The 24,157-nt window shown below is 39.9% G+C and overlaps 1 protein-coding gene across 4 annotated transcripts in view; it reads left to right on the top strand.

Moving 5' to 3' along the window:
- The window catches only part of PRDM2 (PR/SET domain 2), a 128,539-nt gene that overhangs the window by 38,984 nt on the left and 65,398 nt on the right, over positions 1-24,157 (top strand). For 3 of the 4 annotated variants that reach the window (XM_055137843.1, XM_055137841.1, XM_055137842.1), the window contains 2 exons: positions 4,690-4,842; positions 11,535-11,661. In XM_055137843.1, the coding sequence (XP_054993818.1) occupies positions 4,690-4,842; positions 11,535-11,661 (280 nt within the window). Of the gene's footprint in view, positions 1-4,689; positions 4,843-11,534; positions 11,662-11,784; positions 11,988-24,157 lie in introns of those variants that run through there. The other variant, XM_055137844.1, reaches the window with a different exon arrangement.

The following is a 24,157-nucleotide window of genomic DNA, read 5'->3' as shown; positions in this document are numbered from 1 at the left end:
CTAGACCCTTAGAGAAATAAAGATGAAAAGGGGCCTTGGCTATTATGACATAGGTCCAAAGAAGTAGGACTAGGGTCTCCATTATTAAAACCTTAGATCTTAAGTCACTTGTGGTTGGAGAGGGAAATTCACTTGGAGATGGTTTTATTAGTGTAGGCTCTTAACTTTGGGGAGCTGGTTAGGTTTCATAAGAGACTTAAAATTCAACATAAGTGTTGTTACAGCATGAGGATTGTTACTGCTGACGCACTTTAATTACGGGAAATAATTTTTGACAAAGTTGGTTATTGCAAGTTGAGAGTGAATAAATAAACATTGATCATTTGAGTGGTTGTCCAGTTGCAGTAATTGAATGAGAATGGGTTTTACTTAACAGAATTTGAAGTCAGACCTTTATAGTATAACTAAAAAATGACAAAGAAGCTTAGGTTAAAATCTTCAACTTGAACCTCTAAGATAAGTTTGAAAATTTGATGTTTTTTTTTCTTTGCAAAACTTTCCATGTTGTGACAACTTAATTGTGAATGTGTATTTAAATTGGCATATGCACTGCATCTTGGTTCAGATTATTTTATGCTGATTTCATAATGACTGAATCTGCTGGAAATTGGGTAGGGTAATAAAGCTGTATTTTGTTGAACAGATAGTTTTAATATCTACTCACCGTTTAGTGATAGGAATAGAGAAGGAGGTTCACCTTAGATAACCTAGGGAAGATTAGGAATGGGAGTAGGGGTTTCGTGAGAGGAAAAACAGACAGGTAAATTGAGAACTTTCCATTCTAGAACTATAATGTACGTCAGCCTCTTGCTTCCTACCACCCCCTATCTGTATATCTTACTTTGGTAGAGGAGTAAATGTTGGAGCTGGGTTTGAATCCTGGCTCTGACTTTTAGTAATTTCAGTATTCTAATAAAATCATCATCATTCTGTAGGTGTTTTTTATTTTCATTTCTAATAATATTTCACTGAGTTCTAGTTCTTGTAAAGGTTAAATAAGATATTACACAAATCATCTAGCCCTGTTTGGTATAGAGGGACTTCTTTTTCTTTAGTTTTTTTCTCCAAATATTAAATTTCCATTTGGAAATTAAACTGAAAAAATTGTCTTTTTTAAAGAGTTGCACAATCTAGGATTGAAACAGGAAAATATATTGGTTATATGGAAAACTTTATTTTAGGGATCAAGTTATTTGAATATTTCCTTGTCTTTAAACAGATTTAGAAATTGGTTTTTATATATTTTTAGAATTTGAGTTAGGAGGAAATTTTATTTGCCTTGCATATACGTTTCATCAAAAAAAGTGGGTATTAGTCGATACTCTGATCAGCATTGTTTTGGTAATGTCTGGTCTTTACTTTCTATTTCTAATGTTTTCTTTTTCCTTTAAAAACTTACCAGTTCAATAAGTGAAAATTATTTTAATTGGAAGTTATTTTTAATAGATAAGTTTAGTTGTTTGGGTATTTTTCACAAGATTTTCACCATGTATTTGCTCACACATTAAAAAAGAAGTGCTCATCTTTCTCTAAAACTTTCTCTTGCTGTGTAACATTTGGTATAGCTTAGCAGATGTCTTAGTATGTTTTGAAATGAAATGAACATATACACCCTTTGCAGAGGTCTCTGTTGACCTGGGGGCCAGGAAATTCTGGCACATCCGGCATTGTTATCCTGAGGCAGGTGGGTACTATGTTTTTGGTGGCTCTTACCAACTGCGTGGGTTTTTCTGGCACCATCTCCATGTGTGTGTCTGCAGCACTCTTAATGTGTGTAGGCGTGTCCCTGTGCTGGGGCAGGAGGGAATGGAACTCTTGTCTACTGCAGAAATAACAAAAATATTTCAAAACACAACTTTTTATCCCTAACTTACTAAAAGTAAGTAATGCGGATTGATAAAGTCCATCTACTTGTTTTTTTTCTTTTTCTCATTCTATCAATGCTAGTAGAGATGACCAAATACATGGTAAACATTTTAAAATGAAGCAACTTATTATTTAGCATACATAAATAAAATTTTGCATTCTTATGCTATCTCTTCACAACACAGCATATGGGGACTTTGCATTTTCCTTGTTTTAAAAGGGAAGGTGTGTGTGTTAATGTGTTATTACTAGTGTAGTAATTAGAGAAGGAATTTTTTTTTTAGTGATAAAGTCATAATTTTTTTTTTAGTTTGACATTTTATTTACTCATTTTTATTAAATTTCAGTGAGACACACAGTTACAAAGTTGTTCTTGATTGGGTTTCAGTCATATAATGTTCCAACACCTGTCCCTTCACCAGTGTACAATTTCCCACCACCAATGTCCCCATTTTCCCTCCCTTCCCCAACGTCTCTGCCTACCTCTATGGCAGGCACTTTTCTTCTTTTAGAGGAGGAATTTAAATTGGTGCGGTAGATATTTTAATAAACAAAGTTTTGAATAAACTCATCGGGAGTACTTGTGATTATGAAAATATTTTCTTTGGCACATAGAAAGATTATGTAAAGTAATTGCAAAGCATCCTGTAGAATAGTAGCTGTCACATAGTAGGTTCTGACTAAGTAATGGCAGTTACACATTCATGTATAATGATATCCTTTGATTCATTTTATAGTTATTTATCGGGGACCTTATGCCAGACACTGCAGTAGAGACACTGCAGTGAATGGAAATGTCTTCTTAGAGAAATGCTACTTGGGAGAGAGTCACTAACCAAACTAAGCAAGTGATTAGATGATCTCAGACTCAGAAAAGAATACAAGTGCTTTGAAGAAAAATCATGGAAGGGGATGAGAGCAGGTGGCACTCCTAGAATAATTATGGGAAGAGAAGATTTTGCACCTTTAGCTAGAATAGCAAGGAAGGCCCTGACTGTAGATTTCAGGTAGGTCTGTCTCCATCTTTACAAGTAGCACTATCATCCCATTGTTCAGCAATTTGCTCAAGCAGGCACCAGTAATGTCTCCATTGTGAGACTTGTTAATGTGTTTGGCATGTCAGATACTCCATGGGTGGCTTGCCAGGCTCTGCCGTGTGGGCAGGATACTCTCGGTAGCTTGCCAGGCTCTCCGAGAGGGATGGAGGAATTGAACCCGGGTTGGACCCGTGCAAGGAAAATGCCCTACCCAATGACTACTTTACAACTACTTTGCAAGTAGTTAACTTTTGAGCGATAGGTTCCAGGTGTCCAAAAGATAATCATGAGCCTGCTGCTGAGGGTTATATGAGGTAATATGGATGGAAGCCCCAAAGTGTGGTTATTTGAGGAATATGAAAGGCCAAAAGTATATATGCCTGATATCTAACTCTCAAAGGGAGGAATGTGTTGCTGGTGTCTGTGAAGGCAGAAACTAGTCACTGGCAGATACAGATATCTAGATGTTGTCATGGCCAGAAGAGTGGGGATTTGTGTTCCAAAATGTACGTTGCAGTCCTGAAAATTGGTTAAAAGGGACCAGGAACAAAAGATGAATGGTGGGAGTGTTGATAGTGTATGGATGGGGAAAATGGAAGCATTCAGTTGGTTGCCTTTATTCTGAAAGAGAAAATAGAAAACTTGGTTTCATTTTTTTGTTGTTGTTTGTTTGGTATTCTCTTTGACAGATGGGCCAACAATTGATTCTTCATTTTATTTCAGTGCCCTAATCAAGTTTTTTGCAGTACAGTTTTGGGGAAATGAAACAAATGTGTGTGTGTGTGAGAGAGAGAGAGAGAGAGACAGAGACAGAGACAGAGACCGACAGAGACAGAGAGACAGAGTCTGTGTGTGTACAAAGATGAAGTTAAAATAGTTGCTTTTTTTTTTTTAATAGTAAAATGATGAATAAGTGCTAGCAGTATCTTTGAAAGAGGCAGAATTGTTTGAGAGTGGATGGTCAGAAGAAGCTTGCAAGAGTCGGCTGGATCTGACTCGTGAAAGGTGGCATTGGGTTTTAAGTTCTTTTTGGAGATGCACTGATGCTTCTTAGATTAACTTCCGTAGCACCTTAAGCCTGATACATATTCTGGGTAGAAGTTTTCTGCATTAGCTAAGTGCAAAAGATTCATGTTCTGTCCCTCTTGTGGAGGTTTCTCCTGCATGTTTACTGACTTTCTTGCCAGTGCTGCTGCACGGAAGGATCCAGAAGTACTGAATCCCTAGCTTCCAGAACAACAGATAAAACTCGGGGATTTGATGCTGCAGAATGCAGTAGTAACCTCACAGGTGTCTGCTCTTGTTATGCTTAACAGATTAAAAAAAAAAAGTTAACACATTTGACTTTATCAGTGTATTTGAAAGTATAGGAGAATCTTTAGGAGAAAAATTATAACTAGACAGCCCAAATAAGAAAAGTAATCAATGAGAATTGTTTGTTTTTGGCTCTTCTCTTCATCATACTATTTTTGTTTGTTGGTTTGGGGGCCACAATCAGAGTTGTTCAGGGCTTACTCTTTCCTCTCTGCTCAGGGATCACTCTTGGTGATGCCATAAAGACTATATGGGATGCTGGAGATTGAACCTGGGTCAGCCATGTGCAAGGCAAGTGCCTTACTGGCTGCTGTACTATCTCTCTGGACCTCTTATATTTTTATCACTTTCAGTTTTCATTAAATGCTTAATAATGCTTGAAAATAATGGAAAAGAATTGGTTGAAAAGTTGAAAATAAAAACATTTAAAATATGTTCCTCTTTTAATAAAGGTGCTTTCCCCCCTCCCAAGGTATATTACCCAAATTTGGGATGGATGTGCATTGATGCCACCGATCCAGAGAAGGGGAACTGGCTGCGATATGTGAATTGGGCTTGCTCAGGAGAAGAGCAAAATCTATTTCCACTGGAAATCAACAGGGCCATTTACTATAAAACTTTAAAGGTAAGAATTTACATATAATAACTGGTCTGCTATTACTCATTGCTAATACTGGCTATAGTAGTGACTGACATAATGAGTTTGCAGACCATAAAAAGATTAAATTTGAAAATGCTTCAACAAATCGAAAGGTCTGTTTTAAATACATAGTTGCCACTGCTTCTTGTGCATAAGGGTGCTAAAGCATGAAATGGTGTTAAGTAATTACATACTGCATCTTTGTAGATACTGATGAGTTAGTCATGTGACAGCTACCTCTGACCTACAAAGATCCAAAGGAACTGTGACTGACAGATTCATCCAGCTGTATGAAACTACCAGTGGCTATGGGTGTTCTGTGTTAGCTGGAAACATAGTATTCAATAGTGTAGCTTTAGAGGAACTACTTTTTTTTAAAAAAAAATTCTTTTCAGAGTGGAAATTAATCAAATCACGTTTCTTCTGCCAGATTTTTATTTGGAGATATTGTGAAGTAAAGAAATGTCCTTTTGTTGTTGTTTTGAATTGTAATGAGATCATAATCCCCTCAGCAAATTCGGTGAAGTTAGTGTTTGAAAATTTTCAGTATTTCCGCATTTCTTTTATAGGCAGGCTTACATCTATCTCCCTTGTTTCCATATTCTCTGAAAACAAGTCTGCACTCCTAGTGAATGAAAATGTTCTGAAGGCAGAGTCTTGGGCCACTTTTTCAAAAATAGATGATTGTTGCTTTGGGGAACAGATATGTTTGCTAAAATTTCTGTCCCACAAATGTCTCTTTATTCACTTAAAAAATAATGGTCATAGAATGAGGGTACAATTCATGAAAAGCTAAAGACCCCTATATAGTTGAAAACTCTTTGGGCCGCTGTTTGAAATGGCGGTCAGCTTTGCAGTAAGCTAGAGTTTGTCAGTGTTGGCAGGACTAACGCCTCTGGAAGTTTACTTAACATAAGCCTGATTACTTTTCCTTTATTGTCTTTTTCCTGATTTTATTTTAGCCAGTTGAGTTGTGCTGTGCCTCAGATATATTCATATATTTGCTTTTAATCATGAAGGGAGAAATATTTTTTTTTATTCTCTCATTTAAAATGCCTAACCTGTCCTCATTTTATTTGTTGGATTAGAGTAACATGATTTTCTAGTAGGTATTTAGACACTGGAATTTAAAATTAGATTCAGAATTTGATTTAATAATTTATGTTGTTTCTCAAGTTTCTTTAAAGTGTGTTACATCTGTTTGAATCAGTGTTATGGAATCTTGGTGGAAATGAAATGTGAGAAGGTCAATATCCAGTCAGTCAAAGTAGTGGGAGTGAGGTTGCACAGGCAAGCAAGCCTGGGGAACATCAAGGGCACTGCAATTCCTTCATCAGACTTCAGATTAAAATGTGCTCATCTCTGATATAAATCCACAGGAATATTAAGCAGTAGAGAATAGTGTTTGGGAGAGTGAGCTCTGAAGTCCAACTGACTTCTTTAAATCCTGGTTTGCCATGTGATCTAAGGCAAATTGTTGTAACTTCACAAGCTTTATAACTTCAGACAGGTCAGTTTTTGTGCCTTCATTACTTTATTTGTTACGTACAGATAATTAGAGTACTGACCTCATAACTTATGATGTTGCATAATCATCATGTAGGGATGAATGGGATAGAACTTAATGCCTACATAATGTCAATTACATTGTTAAGTTTGCTGTTAGGCTGTAACATAGTGCTTTATGAGCATATTTTGGCTTGTCTGTGTACATGTGACCATGTGAACTGAATTTTGTGCCTTAGTTTTGTCATCTGTAAAAGTGGAGGTTGTTTCAGAGAGATAGTACAGTAATAGAGCACTCAGCTGACCCAAATTTGATCCCTGGCACCCCATATGGTCTTCCATGTGAGTCAGGAGGGATCCCTGAGAGTAAGAGCCACGACTTAGCTCTAAGCATAGCTAAAAAAAATCCGTTTTCCCCGAAAGTGAAGGTAGTTATAAAATGAATAACCACAGTCGTGAGGATTAAAAAATTATGTGTAAATTTTGCAAACAGTTCCTAGTATATCTCTCAGTTAACACTGCTAGTTTATTTTTAACTGTTTTCTTAAGTGTTATAGTACTTATTTCTTAAATCTTGAGCCTTAAATCTTGAGCCTTGGTTTATGCCCAAATATGTATAAGGTCTTTATTTCAGATTTCTTACTAATGATTTTCAATACTATTCTAGTTTTAGCTTACTATTGGTTAATTTTGTAAAATATAAGTGATGCTATCTATTCATGGCTATCAACTTCTATTTTATCACCTGGGTAATGGGAAATTACAATAGTCATTTTGTTTGAAGCATGACTAGGTTATTTTGAATTCTTGTACATTAACTGTTTTAGTCTGCTATTCATTTATTAAATATACTGATTGGACATATGTTTATTAAATGTCTACTGTATATCAGATTTGTGGAAGAAGAAGCAGATAAGAAGTGAATAAATAATTTCAGAGCATGCCAAGTGCTTTGACAACTGTAAAATGATGGAGGGTGACTTGGCAGGGAGAGGACTGCTTTAGCTCTCTTCATTAGGAAAGAAAAGACAGGTGAATACTCACTCATACAACCTGGGCTTGGGAAGGAGGAGCCAGTCCTACCAGATTGCCTGGGAAGGTCAAGATAGTGGTCCTGTTTGGAAGTAAAATAAACAAAATAGGGTTATATGGAGCAGGGGAAGAGGTAGGAGTCTCGTCTTCAAATCACCCTTTTGGGAATTGAGGTTGAAGTCTGACCTGTGCCTTATTTGTTGGGTTTTGGGGCCATACTCAGCAGTGCTCAGGGCATAATCATGCTCTGTTCAATCAGAATCACTTGGGGCTCAGGGAACCTCACAGGGATGCTGGGGATGAAATCTGAGACAGCTGCATGACTTTTAAAAGTTCTGAGGAACTTGAGGCTGGAGCAATAGCACAGCAGGTAGGGTGTTGGCCTTGCACGCGGTCGATCAAGGTTCGATTCCCAGCATCCCATATGGTTCCCTGAGCACCGCCAGGAGTAATTCCTGAGTGCAAAGCCAGGAGGTAACCGCTGTGCATTGCTGGGTGCAACCCAAAAAGAAAAAAAAAAAGTTCTGAGGAACTAAATTGTACGTGGATAATCTGAAATGTGGTTTGTGTACACTCATAATTCTGGAATATTTCTCTTATATTTGACCTAGTGTCGAATATGGAAACCTTTTATTCTTTGGAATCATTGATCTGGTAAAATTTGAAATTTGTACTTTTATATTGATATCTGGAATAGATTGTATACTTGATTGTATAAACTTGTCATAACCCAAAGAAAAATTTGCAAGAATTTGTCTTTTTTTTTTTCCTGGGGGGGGAGGGGTTGATTATTGGAAAAGTTTGCCAAGGATTGAGTCCAAAATTTCACAAATGCAAAGCATGCATTCTGCTACCATACTACATGCCCAGTCCAGAAGCTGAAATTTAAAAAAAAAAATTTTTTTTTTTTTTGGTTGGTTGGTTTTGACTTTGGGGCCCCACCTGACTGCATTCAGGTATTACTCCTGACTCTGCACTCAGAGATCACTCCTGGTATGGGTCACAGTAACATGTGGAGTGCTGGATATTGAACTTGTGTCAGCCCAAGCAAGTGCCCTACCTGCTGTACTCTTGCTCTCTCCAGTCCTTGTGCTTTTATTTTTTTAAACATCAGAGTACAGTATTTAAAGTTTAAGTTGTTTGTTCTATTAATTTCATTATTTTTATTTTATTACATTTAAGTGTGGATGTTGGTGTTTGGCCACACGCAGGCCATGCTCTGGGTCTGTTCCTTACTGTGCTCAGAAGTGACCCCTGGCAGAGATTGGGGATTCCTTCTGTGGTGCAGGGGATTCTAACCCTGTTGGCTGGATGGAAGGCAAGGGCCTTAACTCCTATGATATCTAATTGGCCACTGATTTTATTATTTTTAATGTGGGATTATATTTCTTGTATTTAAGGACATACATTCTTTTTCTTTTTCTTTCAAGTTTGACATGAAATTTTAATTGCGCAAAGCAGTACAAAAAGCTATAGTTGCAGAAACAAACTAGCATTGATGCATACAAATATATTCTCTTTTTCATAAAGGTCTGAAATTTATAGTTATTTTGGCATGAAATTGGAAAGTACACAGCTTGATCATGTAACAGTCATTTCAGTAGCTAACCATTCTGAAATTTGTTCAATAGCTAACAACTCGGGCTGATCTTATTCTAGTTACTCTCCAGCTCATTAACCATCAAGAAACTATATTATACTTGGGGCCAAAAACAGATTCTAGTATGTTTTTATATTTTTTTCTTTTTTGCAATCATAGAAGTGCTTTACTAAAGAGTTTGTGCTAATAGCTATCTTTGACATCATACTGTTGGTATTATTAGCTCTCTGCAAAAGATGTCAGTGAAATAAGCATGGAAACGAGCTTTGAGTCTAAGAGTTAAAGAATGTACAGTCTTCCAGTGACATTCTGATTATGATATTTGGGCTAGGAATCAATTGGGAATAAAATTTTACTACTTCTCATGCTTTTTAAACTTTGATGTTTAAGTCAACTTCAGTATTCCAAATATTATACCAGCATTTCATAAATACGTGACTAATAAAGATAGAGAAGTGATACATTTGGAGTAGAAGTAGTTCATTAGTAAAGAAAAGCTGATTTCTTTTAAAGAACTGATAAGAGTGCCAACAGCTGTCTTTAATGGCTATTTTAACTCATTGAAATCTGGCATATTAGATTAAGAGTTGTGGTTTAAGGGGACAGAACCATAGTATGGTGGGTTAGGCATTTGCCTTGCCTGCTTCAGTCCCCTGTCACCCCATACAGACCCCAGTGCACTGCCAGGAGTGATCCCTGAGCACAGAGACAGGGGTAAGTCTTGAGCACAACCTGATAAGGTTCCCCCCCCCGCAAAAAAAAAAAGTTTAAAAAAAATTAAAAGTGATTCAAAAAATCATGCTTTGGTTCAAACAAAATGACAGGTTTTAGCTATCTCTGAGAAGCCGAGGCAACAGTAGCTTCTTTTATTTTAAAGAATTTGGAATATTTTAAAATTTGAGCTAGAGAAATAGTAAGAGTTTTGTAGAAATGAAAATATTTGCTTTTAAGGGCTAGAAGGTATATTAAACTTTGTCTTTAAACTCATATTTTAGAAGTAATCCCATTTCCCCAAAAGAATCCCAGATAACCTTCTCTTATACTCATGGTGCAATGACCGAAAATCACCAAGTTAACATTGGCAAGATCTCCTATTATCTAATATGTATACCTTACTTTTTGTCAGTTGTTCCAATCATGTACTTTTAAGGAAACTCAGTTGTTTTTCTTAGTTTGGACAGCACTTCAGTCTTCGTTTTTTATTGCCTTTCAAAACTGATCAGTTACTTTGTAGACTTATCTCACAGTTTGGATTTCTTTTGTACTTCATCCTAATTGTTTTATCTTGCATTTTGGACAGAAATCTTCAGAAATGTTTTGTCCTTTTCTGTGCTTCATATCATCAGGCACATGATGATATTGATTTGTCCTTTATAGATTCTTCCTTTGTAATAAATATTTCATAGTTGTTTTGGGACTGTCGTTTTTTCTCCTCATTTTCACCTACCTGGCCTTAATTAATTGTTACTATGATGCTTGTCTCCTAGAGATCGTCTGATTTCTTTTTTAAAAACGACTTGAGATATCCTTTTAGGAAGAACATTCTTAATTGTTTATTCATTTACTTTTGCCAATATGGACGCATGGTTTTTTTTTTTTTTTAATTCTTCAGGGGTTTCGGGTGGGTTTTTACTTGTGTCTGTATTCTTGGAATATTATAAACAGTTGAGTCATTGTGAGAGAAATTCGATCAAGAATCCAAAGTAACGTATCTGGTCTTTAGGACCTCGGTTTAGGTGTAACCAGTATGGTGGTGGTATTTTTCCTTACTCCTTAGGTGTGAGGTGCTTTGATGCACTTCCTCCTAAATGTAAGCTTCGTCATGTAAACTCCACGTCTGTTGTGTAGGGGAGGCAGTGGACTCCTGGAGCCAGCAGGTCGGTGGCGGAGCCTTTATTAACGCTTTGGTGCTTGGTCTCCCCCTCCCCTCCCAGCCGCTAGCATTTCCGGGACGTAATTAGCGGTGCATTTATAAATGCGAGTGGCCTGCCCTTCTCCCTTACGCACTTTAATTTGCTCTTGGCATCTGAAACATGCGCTGGCAATTAATTAGCGTTTAGCACTTCTCTTTCCAAGCTGCCAGATTCTTTTAAATTATGCCTTAAGTTTCTCATCGGCTCAGATTTTATGGGCAAAATGGTTCCTTCCCCCCCCCCCCCCCTTTGCGTGGGCAGCCGTGAGGCTTCCAGCAGTACGATTTGGCAGCGTACGGCAGTTTTGAGTTTAAAACCAATGGGCTCCTCGTCGGCGCCGCACTTCTGCCGCTTGCGCACCTCGGGGAAGAGGCGGCGAGCGGGGAAGTAAGGTCCTTCCTCCAGCAGAGGGTCCCCCCTTCCCGCGCGCCCGGCCCGCTCGGCCGCCGGTCCGCCCGCCGGCCCGCCCGCGGCCGCCGGGGTTAAGGAGCCCCTTCCTGCCGGGCTGGCCGCGGGCGCACCGCCCCAGCTGCGAGCGCCGCCCGCCGCCCGCGCCCCGCCCCGCCCCGCCCCGCCAACAACCGCGGCTCTGATTGGCCCGGCGCTTGTCTCTTCTCTCCTCACAGCCAATCGCGCCGGGCGAGGAGCTCTTGGTCTGGTACAATGGGGAAGACAACCCCGAGATAGCAGCTGCGATTGAGGAAGAGCGAGCCAGCGCCCGGAGCAAGCGGAGCTCGCCCAAAAGCCGGAAAGGTAGGAACCCGCCGTCGCCTTCTCGAGGCCAGCCCGGCCGCCGCCGCGCCGCGGGACCGGGCCGGCACCCGCGGCTCTTGGTGACCTTTTCCGGACTCGGCTCGGGCCCCGCGATCCCCCCCCTCACCCCCACTCCCCCCCCCCCTTGTCCCGGCCCGCTGCTGAATCACGGCGCCGGACGCCGCGCTCGGCGCCTCCGAACTTGGGGCCGAGACGTCGCAGCCAGAAAGTGACGGCCCGCGCGAGCGCCGGCGGGCTCGGCCGGGACCAGTTGTCACTTCGCTCGGCGCACGTCGGAAATAGCTGGACTCGGGGCGGGAGCAGCGGTAAGTCAGCGCAGTCGGTCCGGAGCCGCGCTCAGCCCGATCTCGGCACGCCTCGCCTTAGCGAACGCGTCACGCCGTGGACGGCCCGAGTGACATTCCCAGGGTGCAGATTCGGCGTTCTCGAGTCCGGGCCGCCCCGTGCCGGGAGGGTCGAGGGGGCGCGGCGGCGGCGGGTGGTGGGTTCCCGCCCCTCGCCCAGCTTGGGCGGGGAAGCGTCGGGCCTGGTGGGCTGCGCTGACGGACTGACAACTCCCCGCCCGCCGGCGCCCCGCGCCCCGCGCCCCGCGCCCCGGGCCGTGCCACGCCACGCCACTCGGCTGCACGCGGGCCTGAGCGCGGCGCAGCGTGGCCGCCCCGCCCTGTGCGGCCCGGGCCGGGCCCTGCCGCCCCGCCACTCCTCCACGCCGCGCCGCGGGCCGCGCCGGCCCGATTGCAACACTCGGCGGCCGGCTGGGGAGCAGCGGGCGGGCGGCGGGCGGCGGCCGAAGGTCTTCTGCACGCCCGAGACCGTCCCGAAAGGAGGCCGCGCGCGGAGCCGCGAGCCGCGGGGGGCCCCGATCGGCGCTGCCTCCCGCGACCCAACTCGGCGAGTTTTGTTGAGCGATGTTGAAGCGCAAAAAGGCGGCGCGTGGCCGCGCCCGGGAGCGCGAGGAGCGCGTCTCCGGGCGGGCCGGGCGCGCTGCAGCCGGCCTGCTGACAGGTTGCCCGCGATGGCGCCGCGGCCGGGAATTGCGAGCCGCTTTCGCGGCGCCCCGTTTGAATGCTTGCCAGCGCACGGGCCCGCGGCTTCTTGTCCACGTACATCCCTTTTGTTTTTATGTCCCTTTCATTTCATCTTTGCGTGCCCGACGGTAGGTGGTGGTGGTTGTTTTTTTTTTCCCCTTTTGTGGCCGTTTGAACTAACGAATACCTCCATTTCTCAGAACTTGCTGGGCGGCTCGTGAAGTTCTGCTTTAAATAAAATGGTAAACTTGATTTTCCGAAATAGGTGAAGATATTTTAAACGCAGGCGTTCAGAAGGTCGTTCACTTTTTTTTTTTTTTACATGACATTTGCTTTGTATTTCACAGAGTAGCATGAATAGCCAACTCTTCCAGAACAGGTTCTTGGCCCCTGAGGAAACCTGTGCTCTCTGATTATTGCGCTTGATTTTTGTAGCAGCTGTGGACCTGCGAAAGCTTGGCTAGTCAATGGGAGTTTCCATGTCTTTATTTGGATTTCACATAATCGAACTTGCTGTTTTATTTTCTGTTCGTTTTGTTTGTAACTAATGTCACCATCTTTTCTCTCTCGTAAGTAGTGGTTTGAGGGAAAAAAAAAATCTTTGCTTTGCCATTTAGCAAAATAACGTACTTAAATAGATGCATAGCTCAAAATCAGCTTCACTTTCAAGATGATTTGCACGCTTTTACTGTGCAAGTTTAGAAGCTTTCATTATCTTTAGCTTTTATTTATTTTTTTTTCTATTTTGTGAATTGGATGTGGAGAAGAATGCAGACATTTTTTTGTCTTCTCAATGTGATACATGCACGCAAGGAAGTTACATGTCTTTCATAACTGCCTAGGTTGCTAGGCTTTTATATTGAGTCAAGTAGTTAGTATTTTGTATTTATAACTACTCTGGGCAGCATAGGGCCCATTGAATGAATCTTAGGTTTTAATTAAAATTCTTGCATGAAACTCACTCTCGGAGCCCTGTTTTGAACAGCTTATTGGTTAAGAGCCTTATTTGCTCTTTACGACCTAAAGTCTAGGAGTGTTTAAATAATGACTCAAACTTCTTTTCTTGTTCTTAATTTTACTCTCAAAGTAGTTCATAGCTTGCAGGATTTGAAATTGAAGACTTTTAATGTTAACCTAGAACTATTTAGGTCTTACATATTACCTCAGATGTTTACATATCTGTCCAGGTAGTGATGTCATTAAGAGTAAATTAGTATAAATTGTTTTCAGTAGCAGTGTTAATTTAGCATTTCTGAAAGCCACATTTGAAGACTGCAGTCACAGGTAAGTTGACCTACCTTCATTTTAGTGAGGCAGGCGAAGAGAAACAAAGGACAGAATTCTCAATAGTTCTGGACCATGGCTCCTTCGCATGACAGCTGTTCAGCCTACAGCTGTGCATTGCATGTGGTGCCTTTCAGAATTCAGCAAATTGCTGGTAGGGTTTAGGAGGGATGTTCTGGGTAGTGAAAAACCTTGATTCTTTCACCTGCAGTGGGGCTGCTTTTTTCTTTCCCTCATTCATTCTTCAAACTACTGTTTGGTAAACTGCTACCTTGTGCCAGCCATGCCCGCTAAGTTGCCTGATGTGATGGCAAGCAAAAAGGAAGCAGTGAGGCATCTGGTGCTTGTAGTTCAGGGGCTATTTAAGAATAAAGACTAAGTTGCTGATCAATAACTAGTTGACTTATAATAGACCCTGCGTATGTATTCATTGATTGACAAAGATTCATACCTAAATCTGTAGTGGAGGAAAAGAACACAGTGCTCCAAGAACACAGCTCATATTGTATCTGCCCAGAGAGCATGAAGTTTTGCCATGGGCCAAATATGTACACACATTAGATATTTCCAACTGGAATAGAATTAAGAACTCAACTTTTGTAATTCAGCTTAATTTATGACATGTTAGAACAGTCCCTATAATGAGATTGGACAAAAGTTACTTGAGTGGGACAGATTATATATTTAAGATGGGGGATGGGGCACATTAGTGTTAAATCTTTCAGGTTTTTAGAATATGAGCCATAACATTATTATCTGTGAAATAACGTAGAAAGACCACACTTACAGGTATTTGCGCTCTTTCCCACCTCTGCCTCCTGTTTGTTTCTCAGAAGGGAGGGATTAAATTTGCTTGTTGGCAATAAAAAATGAATGTTGGCAAATACCCATTCTAAATATGTATTATAATACTGGAATGTGTTGTTGCCCTGCTCTCTCTTGACTCTCTGAATGTCACCTGAAGTTCTTAACTAAACAATAGTGACTTTATCAAATGGGCATAATGAAAGGACTGAAAAATTTGGTCCTTTTTTATTTTTAAGGTAACATGTTTTATAAAGTTCATAATGTTCGAACATCACCAGTGTTAATTCACCTCCACCAGTGTCTCAAGTGATATAGAAGTGGAAGCCTATCGAAATTTAGAGCCAGTTTAAGGAAGTAAGAGATGCATATGCCAAATAACAATCTGAGGCAGTTTTTTTGAAGTGCTGAACTAATTTTATAGGCAGAAGGGCTACTAAAGTTAAGCAGAAGAATTAGGGAATTCTGTGTTGGAATGATTGGGAGCCTGTAAAGGGTGGCGGGATGGGGACATTCGAATGCAAGACAGTATTCTGAGGTATCTTAGGGGGGGTCACAGAAATTGTTAGTGGATGACTGTATATCCTATATCCTGTTACTTAAGTGTTTTAAGTGTTGGACACTTCTAGGAGCTGAAATTATAGTAGGGAACAAAAATGATTAAGTTCCTTCCCTCAGGAACTGACCAACTGACCAAGACTAGTCCTGTTTTGTTAAAGTGTGTGTGAGGTGGGGAGTTGGAGTGTGAGGTATGGAGTGACTGATGGTGTGCAGACACCTTTTCAGAGGTGGTGGCAAAATGAGACTGATGTCTCAGAGCTCCAAGAAGAGGGAACAGCTGGATGGGTTTTGTTTTTTTGATTTAAGAGCCACACCTGGTGGTGCTCAGATCTTATTCCTTGCTCTGTGCTCAGGGATTGCTCTTGGCAGTGTTTGGGGGGGACCATATGTAATGCTAGGGATGGAATTGGGGTGAGCAAGGCAAGCAGGTTCCTTAACACTTTCTCTCCCTCTCCATCTCTCTTTCTCTCCCCCCTCCTCCCCTGCCTGCCCTCCCCTCTCTCCCATCTCCTAGCTAGGTGTTCTATTAGCAACTTGAGAAGTTTGCTAGGATGGTGCATAGTGAGAACAATCTAGAAACCCACACGAGAAGTTTTGAGTTAAGAAACTACATTGTGCAGAAGAAGTTGATTGACATCCCCCTAACACACACACACACACACACACACACACACACACACACACACACACACACACACACACACACACACACACACACACACACACACACACACACACACACACTAGTGCTGGGTTGGCAGGAAAGTTTGCCAGGAAGATTAAAACATCCAGAAGGAGTTTATGATCTATTTAATTTTAGCTCAGTGTAAGTCAGATTTTATGGAGGCTTTTAGTTAATGTGTATATAGGGTGCAGGATGGGATTCAGAATGGGGTGGGCAAGAGGGTACTTTTTGAAATGAAGATGGTGGTATCGTGATTATGAAGTAAGGCTTGGTCTTGCACAGGGAATTAAGGTGAGAAAAAGAACTTCATATGCATTGAGAGGAAAAACTCACAGATCCACTGCTAGACAGTAGAAAACAGAAGGTATGAGAGCCTCTCATGGGTAGAGGTAGTGAGGTATTGCAGTAAAACATAAATAAGTAAATGTCGATGAGGTGAATAGTTCTTGGCCTTCTCCTGTGGTGGTTATACTGTCTCCAGATGGGGAAATGGACACACACAGAGACTATCTTGTCCAGTGATTATCAGAGATAACATTTGTACCCAGGTTTTCATGCCATTCTACGATTTTCTGCGGTTTTCCTTCTCACGTGTAGGCACGGTAAACATAGAAGGAATCTTTTGTTGACAACATAGTGGACTGTAGTGGCTTCTGTAGTGGTTGATGTCCTGACCTTAGAAGTGGCTGACAGCTCAGTTTCAGACTCCTTGGGCAAATCTGAAAGACGAGCTTGGCTCCACAGGCAAGCAGATGGGCCCTGAGAGCAGGTCTTCTGCCTACTTTACTGACAGTTGTTAGTGGACTGGAGTAAGGAGTGGGTGCAGTTGGAGATGGAGACATTACCGTGGGGTTTGTTGCAACTGGACTCAAGTGAATGTGGTCCTCCTTGGCCTCTCCTGTGCTCTGGCAGCCTTTTCATGAGTGGTGGCTTATGGAGCATTGAAATACCCCATCTTAGATGGGACTGTGGCCTGCCCGGTTGCCCCATGTTTCAAAGTAAGACAGGTTACTTGGGAAATAACCGGGTGAAAAGAGATGTGTGCTCCTGAGAGAACATGGGCTTCTCCAGAGTGAAAAAGCAAGCAGGATGCATGAGACATTTCTCCAAAATGGGGAAATGAGCCCTATAGTAAGAAAGTATACATCTCAGGGGAAGGTGTGACCAGATGTACCTGTTTTTAAAAGTTGAGTGTATCTTAATACTTTTCCAACAGTTGGAATTAGGAATTTTTTTTCTAAATCTTAATTCTGCTGCTACTGAACTGCTTAGATTTAGGTCTGTGAATTGGTTGATCATATTGTGATTGTATATTTTCTCTTTAAGAAATCAGGTAAATAAAATATTTTATTGCATTTTCAAGAATATTAAATGTACTTGTATAGTAGGAAAAAATTGTGTTCTGTTTATACTTGGTAGTTATTCTGGTTCTCATCTAAATTGGAAGATAAGACTTATCTAATATAGATGGATAGGTGTGATATGATTAACTTTTCTAAAAGGCAAATATAACGAGTCTATTCTGGTGAGATTAAAATAGTTGGCTTTTTAAATGCAGTTGTAATTTGTAACAGAAATAATACCAGTTTGCTGTGTTTCTCTTCGCGATGAATCCCAGGTTCTTTCTCTAAATTAAGGACTACTTATTTGGGTTTATTTGGTTTTTGTTTTTGAAGTCACTGAATTTTTTTTAGGTACTTACAGCCTGGTTATAGGTGGCTGTTAGCACCACCTATTTTCTGTTTCTGGGAGAATTACAGATGAGAGAAGAGCAGTTTTAGGTAGACCACATGGTACGCTTGGCATTTAGGTTATTCCTATTTTATGTGCTGTCAAATACATATGATATATATATATGTATGTATCCTTTTTTAAAAAAAAAATAGCAGTGCATAGGGCTACCCTAGGCAATACTCAATCTTTTGATGCTGGCCTGATAGGTTTGGTGCTTGGAAGCCCCCAGGATCACCTCTGGCAGTGCCAGGGATCAAACTCTGGGCTCTGTGCTTGTAAAGATTATTCTCTCGCACTTTGAACTGTCTTCCAGGTGCCTGAAAAACAATTACATTGTTTCTCAAAGTGAAAAAAAAGCAAATACTGAAAGTTTCATCCCTCAAAATAAAACCTGTGTTAGCCATAAACATTCTTGGCTAAAATCATTCATTTCAGTGTATTTTCATGTAAATATATATTATGGTTTGACATCTGTGTATCTTTAAGATGTGATGGATCTCTGCTTTCTTATATAGAAACTGTCAGTTAATCCTATGTAGCATTCATTCTTGAGTCCCTAGTTCTGTTGCTTGCTGTGCCACATCTTCTGATACTCAGAGGGATTATGTGGTTTGCCCAAATTTACCCAACTACTTAATTACTTGACACTGTCTTGCCTAAATCAATTTTTTATTTGTGCTGTCTCTTAGGAGAACAGTTACACTGATTAAGTAGCAGTACTCTGTTGGATTTGCTATTTACGCAAGATGAATTTTCTCTATTCACTTTAAAATTGCCCACTTTAGTCCTAAATAATAAAGGACTGAACTCCTCTATTTTAGAAAACTGAACTATGTCAAGAACTAGACATTTTAGTTATTTTTAGTTTGGATTTCTGGTTTTAATATATATCTTTGAGCACCTCACACAAATAGTTTTTTAAAACATTAATATTATGTTTTTATTCATTGTTCACTGTTCTCTGTTAACTTTTTTCAATGGTGTATTTGCCAGTTTGGGCTTTTTAACGTTCATTCCTCAAGTTTTATGTTGATTTTGAGATCAGTTTAGAAACATCAGGAAAAAAGTGAGACATTGCTTTTGCGTAACTCCCTCTGCAGTGCAGATAACAGAGAACTTGCATCTTGGAATAGAGAGCTCTCTTTGTTTTATTGATGATATCAACAAACTGATGGCATATTCTTCCTCTTCTGCTCCATTGGTTTTTTGTGTGTGTATGCGTGAGAATGACTAGAGTACATTTCAAATAAAAAATTTTGAGGTTTTTATAAATGTTTATTACTGGTCATGAATTTGTTTTAATTAATGTATAGTAAAAAATGCAGTGTAGAAACTAAGTGCAGTTCTGGTTTGTTTGATTAGTTTCTTTCTCTGTCTTACGATGTAACACAAATCAAAGACAGGGATTTTGTTTTGTCAAAATGTTTATGGGGGCAAGAAGGAGCACTCTATTTCTTTGTCTTTAGGAGAACCTCAGTTGATGCTGTACCTTTTGAAGAGGTTTTGTTTGCAGATAAAACTGTTCCTACTCTAGTGGATTGACTCATTCTGGATAAAAATCATGAAACAAAGTGAAAGGAATTGCCCTAACCTGTCCCTAAGCACTGTTGAATTTTCAGAATAAGGAGCAAAGGTTGATTTCTTAATTGTATTTTTCTACAGTAGGATAAGGAGGGGAGAGTGGAGAAAGAAAGGGGAGAAGTGTTTTTTGTCTTTTTTTTGTTTTTAACTTTGATTTCACAGCAAAATAATACTGCCTTTTCTACCTAAAACATTCACTGGCAGAATTTTATTTTTCATTCTTTAAATATTTAGCAAGTCTTGAACACCTTGCCCTGCTTCTACATCTTGATGAGTGCATAGTAAGACAGACTATTATTTAGTTATCTGTGCTTTTATTTTATTTCACATTCCTTACACATTATATTTTCTGCTGTACCCTTTTCTCCAAAAATCAGAAAACAGTAAACTTTAAAAGGCTAAAGCTTGGAGCATATGTTGTGAAAAAGTTCTGGACAATTAAGGGTTAGGAGACTAGAAAATTCTCAGCATTCTGAAGCAATTACTGAATCTATTTCCTCTTCTCATGTTTGTGGGTTATGATCCTGAAATTAAAGAACATTTTTGGTGGATTTTTAAAAATTTTATTAAAAACTTTTTCAAAAGTTGAGACATTGTGTTTTGCAAAGTTATTCATGATTGAGTTTCAGGCTTTCAGTGTTCCAGCATCAGGCCCTTCAGCATCAGGTTCTCCCTCAGTGTCCCCAGTTTCCTTCCCGCCCCCTCTCCCCCACCGTCAGAGGTAGCATTTTTCCCCCAACTTTTCATCACTGCAGTTTACAGTGCTGTTACTCATATGAATTCATGCATTAAGCTTTACTACCTTCCAGCACTCCTCCTCTTCTACCATTGCTGTAGTGTAGTTCTCCCAAGCCCTGCCAGAAGTGATCCCTGAGCGCAGCCTGGTGAGGCTCCAAAATAGAAAAGCAGTGATACTGTGTGTAGTATATAATACTATGATTTCCCTCTGTGGGGACCATATACGATGCCTGTGATTGAACCCTGGTTGACCGTGTGCTAGGCAAGCACCCTAGCTGCAGTGCTATTGCTCTGGCCCCCAAAATTACCAGTTTCTAAGATAAGTTTATGATATCTGAAATCCTTTTTTATTTGGTACCTTCAAAACTTTTTGTTTTATTAATTAGTGTTTGAATAATCAAAACTTAATTTCACTCTTAATGGTTTTAGTTGTATGTTACCAGTTACGAGTGTAGTTGCAGATTTATCTTTGATTAAAAAGTAAAAAAATATCTTAGACTGTAATAGCCCTTTTCTCCTTTATTTCTCTTAAAGCTAAAGTGATAAACAGTCTTTTTTCTCTTCTAATTATAATCCTCCTTTTTGGTATAGTCTTTTGTAGGTTTCCTGAGACACACCGCATGCCACAAAAATGAGGGCAAACTGGTTTGTTCACCTGTGTTTTGAACCCCCAAACTGAATTATGTGCAATGTTTAAAGTTACAATGCAGTTTAGAGTGGGCCACTACACAATTTCTGTGCCTTTTGATATTTTCCTACTCTGTCTTAAGTTCAGTTTTTATTCTTATCACATGAGGTAAAGGATATAACTTTCTGTAACTGTACGTGTGAGAGAGGTATTGGATTTGAACCCAGGACCTCATATATGATTCATATGTTCCTCCACTGAGCCACACCACTGGCTTCTATGTTTCTGTTTTTATTGCCAGAGTTTTTTGAGATTCTGTTTCTGTGTAGAATACAGTAACTATTGCCTTAAAGCTATGCTGAACAAGGGCTATGCTGAACAAGGTTCCTATGCTGAACAAGGACTTCACTGCCCTCCATTGCTTGCCTCTGAGCAGGTTATTATTGGCTTGGGGAGTCTCATATTTCTCTCTGCCAGGTTCATAGTATAGGGAGCATGGTGCTAGTTAGTTGCAGATAAAATCTTTTACATAAGCAATAACCTTCTTGTCTATACATTGTGGATTGTAATTTGTAGAATTTAATCACTGGAGTTGATATTACAGATCCCTCTCACTGGTGTCCAAAACAAATAATAAAGAGGAATAACTATCTGTAGACTTGCTGGTTCAAATTTTCAGTAAAGGGCTTTAGATTTCAAATCAGCTTGTTTTAGTTTTATTATTTGCTAAATATATTATCCTAGGAACAACCTTAGGGTGCTTAGGTGTGTTCATAGGAGTATAAGATTAAAGGATAACTTTGACTCTTAAGCTTAATACCTGCTTGCATTTTTTTATTTCATCAGAATAATATATTAAAATTCAGTTTAGAAAATAATGAAAATATTTCATGTGAAAAGATAATTTTAGGATTGCAGTAGAGTATCACTGTACCACTGTATCACTGTCATCCCATTGATCATCGATTTGCTTGAGCGGGCCCTTTCTGAGCAGTAGGGTAAATCAAGAAAAAGTCATGGTTAACACTTTGTGACCCTCTTCAGTTTAAGCCAGATTATGTTGTCTAAATCTTATAGACAATTGTTAAAACATACATGGTAAGTTTTGTATTTATGTCTATAAGATTATTCTCTTTTGTTTTGGGTTTTGCATACCTAGAGGTACTCAGGGACTATTGATGCTTCGGACTATTGATTGCCCCCTGGTGATACTCAGTGCATCATAAGTGATGCCAGGGTTGTAACCAGGATGGGCCACATGCAAGGCCAGTGCTTTTATAAGCCCTGTCGTCTGTCTCTGGTCCCCAACTTGGATTTCTATTCATATTCTATACAGTGCATAAACTGTATTACTTGGGCTTCACTGTTGACTTTTGTTTTAAATACAACTAGATCAGTATTTTTCTTTGCAGATGGACAATATAATGAGCCATGAAATGGGTGTGCGTGTGGTATGGGGAATGGGAATGCTGCTGACCTAGCTATTCATACTTTGCTTGGAATTGTATAATATACGGACTTGATGATGTTACAACATAGACCTTCAATTGGGAAACAAGATCAAACCCTAGCATCCCATCTCCTTAATAGCATTAAAATTTTATATGTTTGGATTCATCAGTTTACCTGTAGAATCTGCAAAATGAGGATGAGATCCTACAACCTCATAGGCACATGCTTGGCTTATTGACCCTGGTTCATTCCATTGTAATTGGTAGGTACCATGAAAATGATTTCTGTAGAGTTTAAATATCTATTTTTTGATTTATCAATATCAAGGCAGTTTTTGGTCTTAAAAAGAGCAGCAGTCTCAACATTTTCTAACATGTTCTTTTAAATTCTTATATTTTGCTTTGGTGATTCTTGAGATCAGTAGGTGGTAAAATAGGTAAATGTAAAGGTCTTCTTTGGATCTACAGCTATCACAGCACTAGCGACTTGCTTCTATCTAATTCTCATTAGTTCCCAGATTGGAACATCTGTGATCATATAGATTGGTGGTTTAAATAGCTCTTTGAATTTGTATTTTTGCACATGCCTGAGCATAACTAAGCATCTCTCACTTTTGTTCTCAGAATATAGGGTTTATTGTTATTTTTCCTGTTCTTTTGTCATACCTTCCTGTAGTCTAAACAGTTTATGACTTTGTTGATTGTCAACCACTTTTTTGTGGGTACCTTTTTTTTTTTTAGCTATAACCAGATAACCTTGAAGGTAACTTGGGGAGCAGTTAAGTTTTGTATATTGACAGATAAAGAAATTTATGATTTTACTACTTTCTGAATGTGAAATCAGGAGAAAATGAAAGTCTAGAAAGTAATTTTCTTAAGAGGACCTACTAATTGGGTTGACTCTGTCCGTTTTGAAGAAATAAATATCTTTATGATCTACCCTGTTTTTGTTGAGTACAATAAGGGGTTCAGACCATACAAAAATACAGGGCATGCTTGAACTAACAATTTGATTTTGTAGTAAACACAGGAGTCCCCCAAAAGTTTTGTCTGTCTTTTTGTCACCACTTAAGGAGACAAGCCGGAGGATTTTATTCAGTACTCAAAAGTGGTCTTGGGTCTCCTTACTGGAAAATTATCATTTATTAAGGCGAATAGTGTGTTGAATTTTAAAAATTGAACAAGCAATATAATCAGTGTACTATAGTAGGGATGCTGGTGACTCAAAATTCTCATTTCCTTTGCCCCCGCCCCTTCCCTCCCCTCATTTAAGCTTCTGGCCTTGTTGGACTTGAGTATTTTTCTTTTTCTTTTCTTTTTTTTGCATTTTGGGTCACACCCAGTGATACTCAGGAGTTACTCCTGGCTCTGCGCTCAGGAATTACTCCTGTTGGTGCGTAGGGGACTACATGGGATGCCGGGGATTCAACCTGGGTTGGCCACTTGCAAGGCAAACACTCTGTCCGCTTTCCTATTGTTCTGGCCCCAAGACTTGAATATTTCTGTACCTGGGTGGGATCCCAGGTGATGAACAAATGAACAAAACAAATAAACAAATGGGTAAATTTGAAATTGGTGGGAGCAGAAGACATTGTCTTGGTGAGAAAAGAAACATACGTTCATGATTTAGATGACTCGGCCTAAGGTTTCCAGTATTTGTTTAGTAGAACTTGCCAGGTAATTCTTAAAATTTATCTCACCAAGTTTGTGCCAAATGTACTGTGCAGTGTTCTCTGGGCACATTGTCTCATTTTCTTCTCCCTAGTATCAGGTGTTGTCACCAGTATGTATCAGTAGTCATTAACAGATGGGAATTAATCTGTTAATATAATTAATTTCTCTTTAATTGAATCATGGCTCACCTGCAATTTAATTTTAGTGTTGCGATCCTGCCGCCCTTTGAGGACCAAACTTAACTCCAGGACCACCTTTATTCAGAGTTGCTATCTCAGTATTGGGGCAGCAGAGCAGAATGGAGTCC

Source organism: Sorex araneus, chromosome 5 (assembly GCF_027595985.1).
Source record: "Sorex araneus isolate mSorAra2 chromosome 5, mSorAra2.pri, whole genome shotgun sequence".
Lineage (NCBI taxonomy): Eukaryota > Metazoa > Chordata > Mammalia > Eulipotyphla > Soricidae > Sorex > Sorex araneus.
Note: the sequence above shows the minus strand (reverse complement) of the source record. Positions and strands in the feature narration are given on the sequence as shown.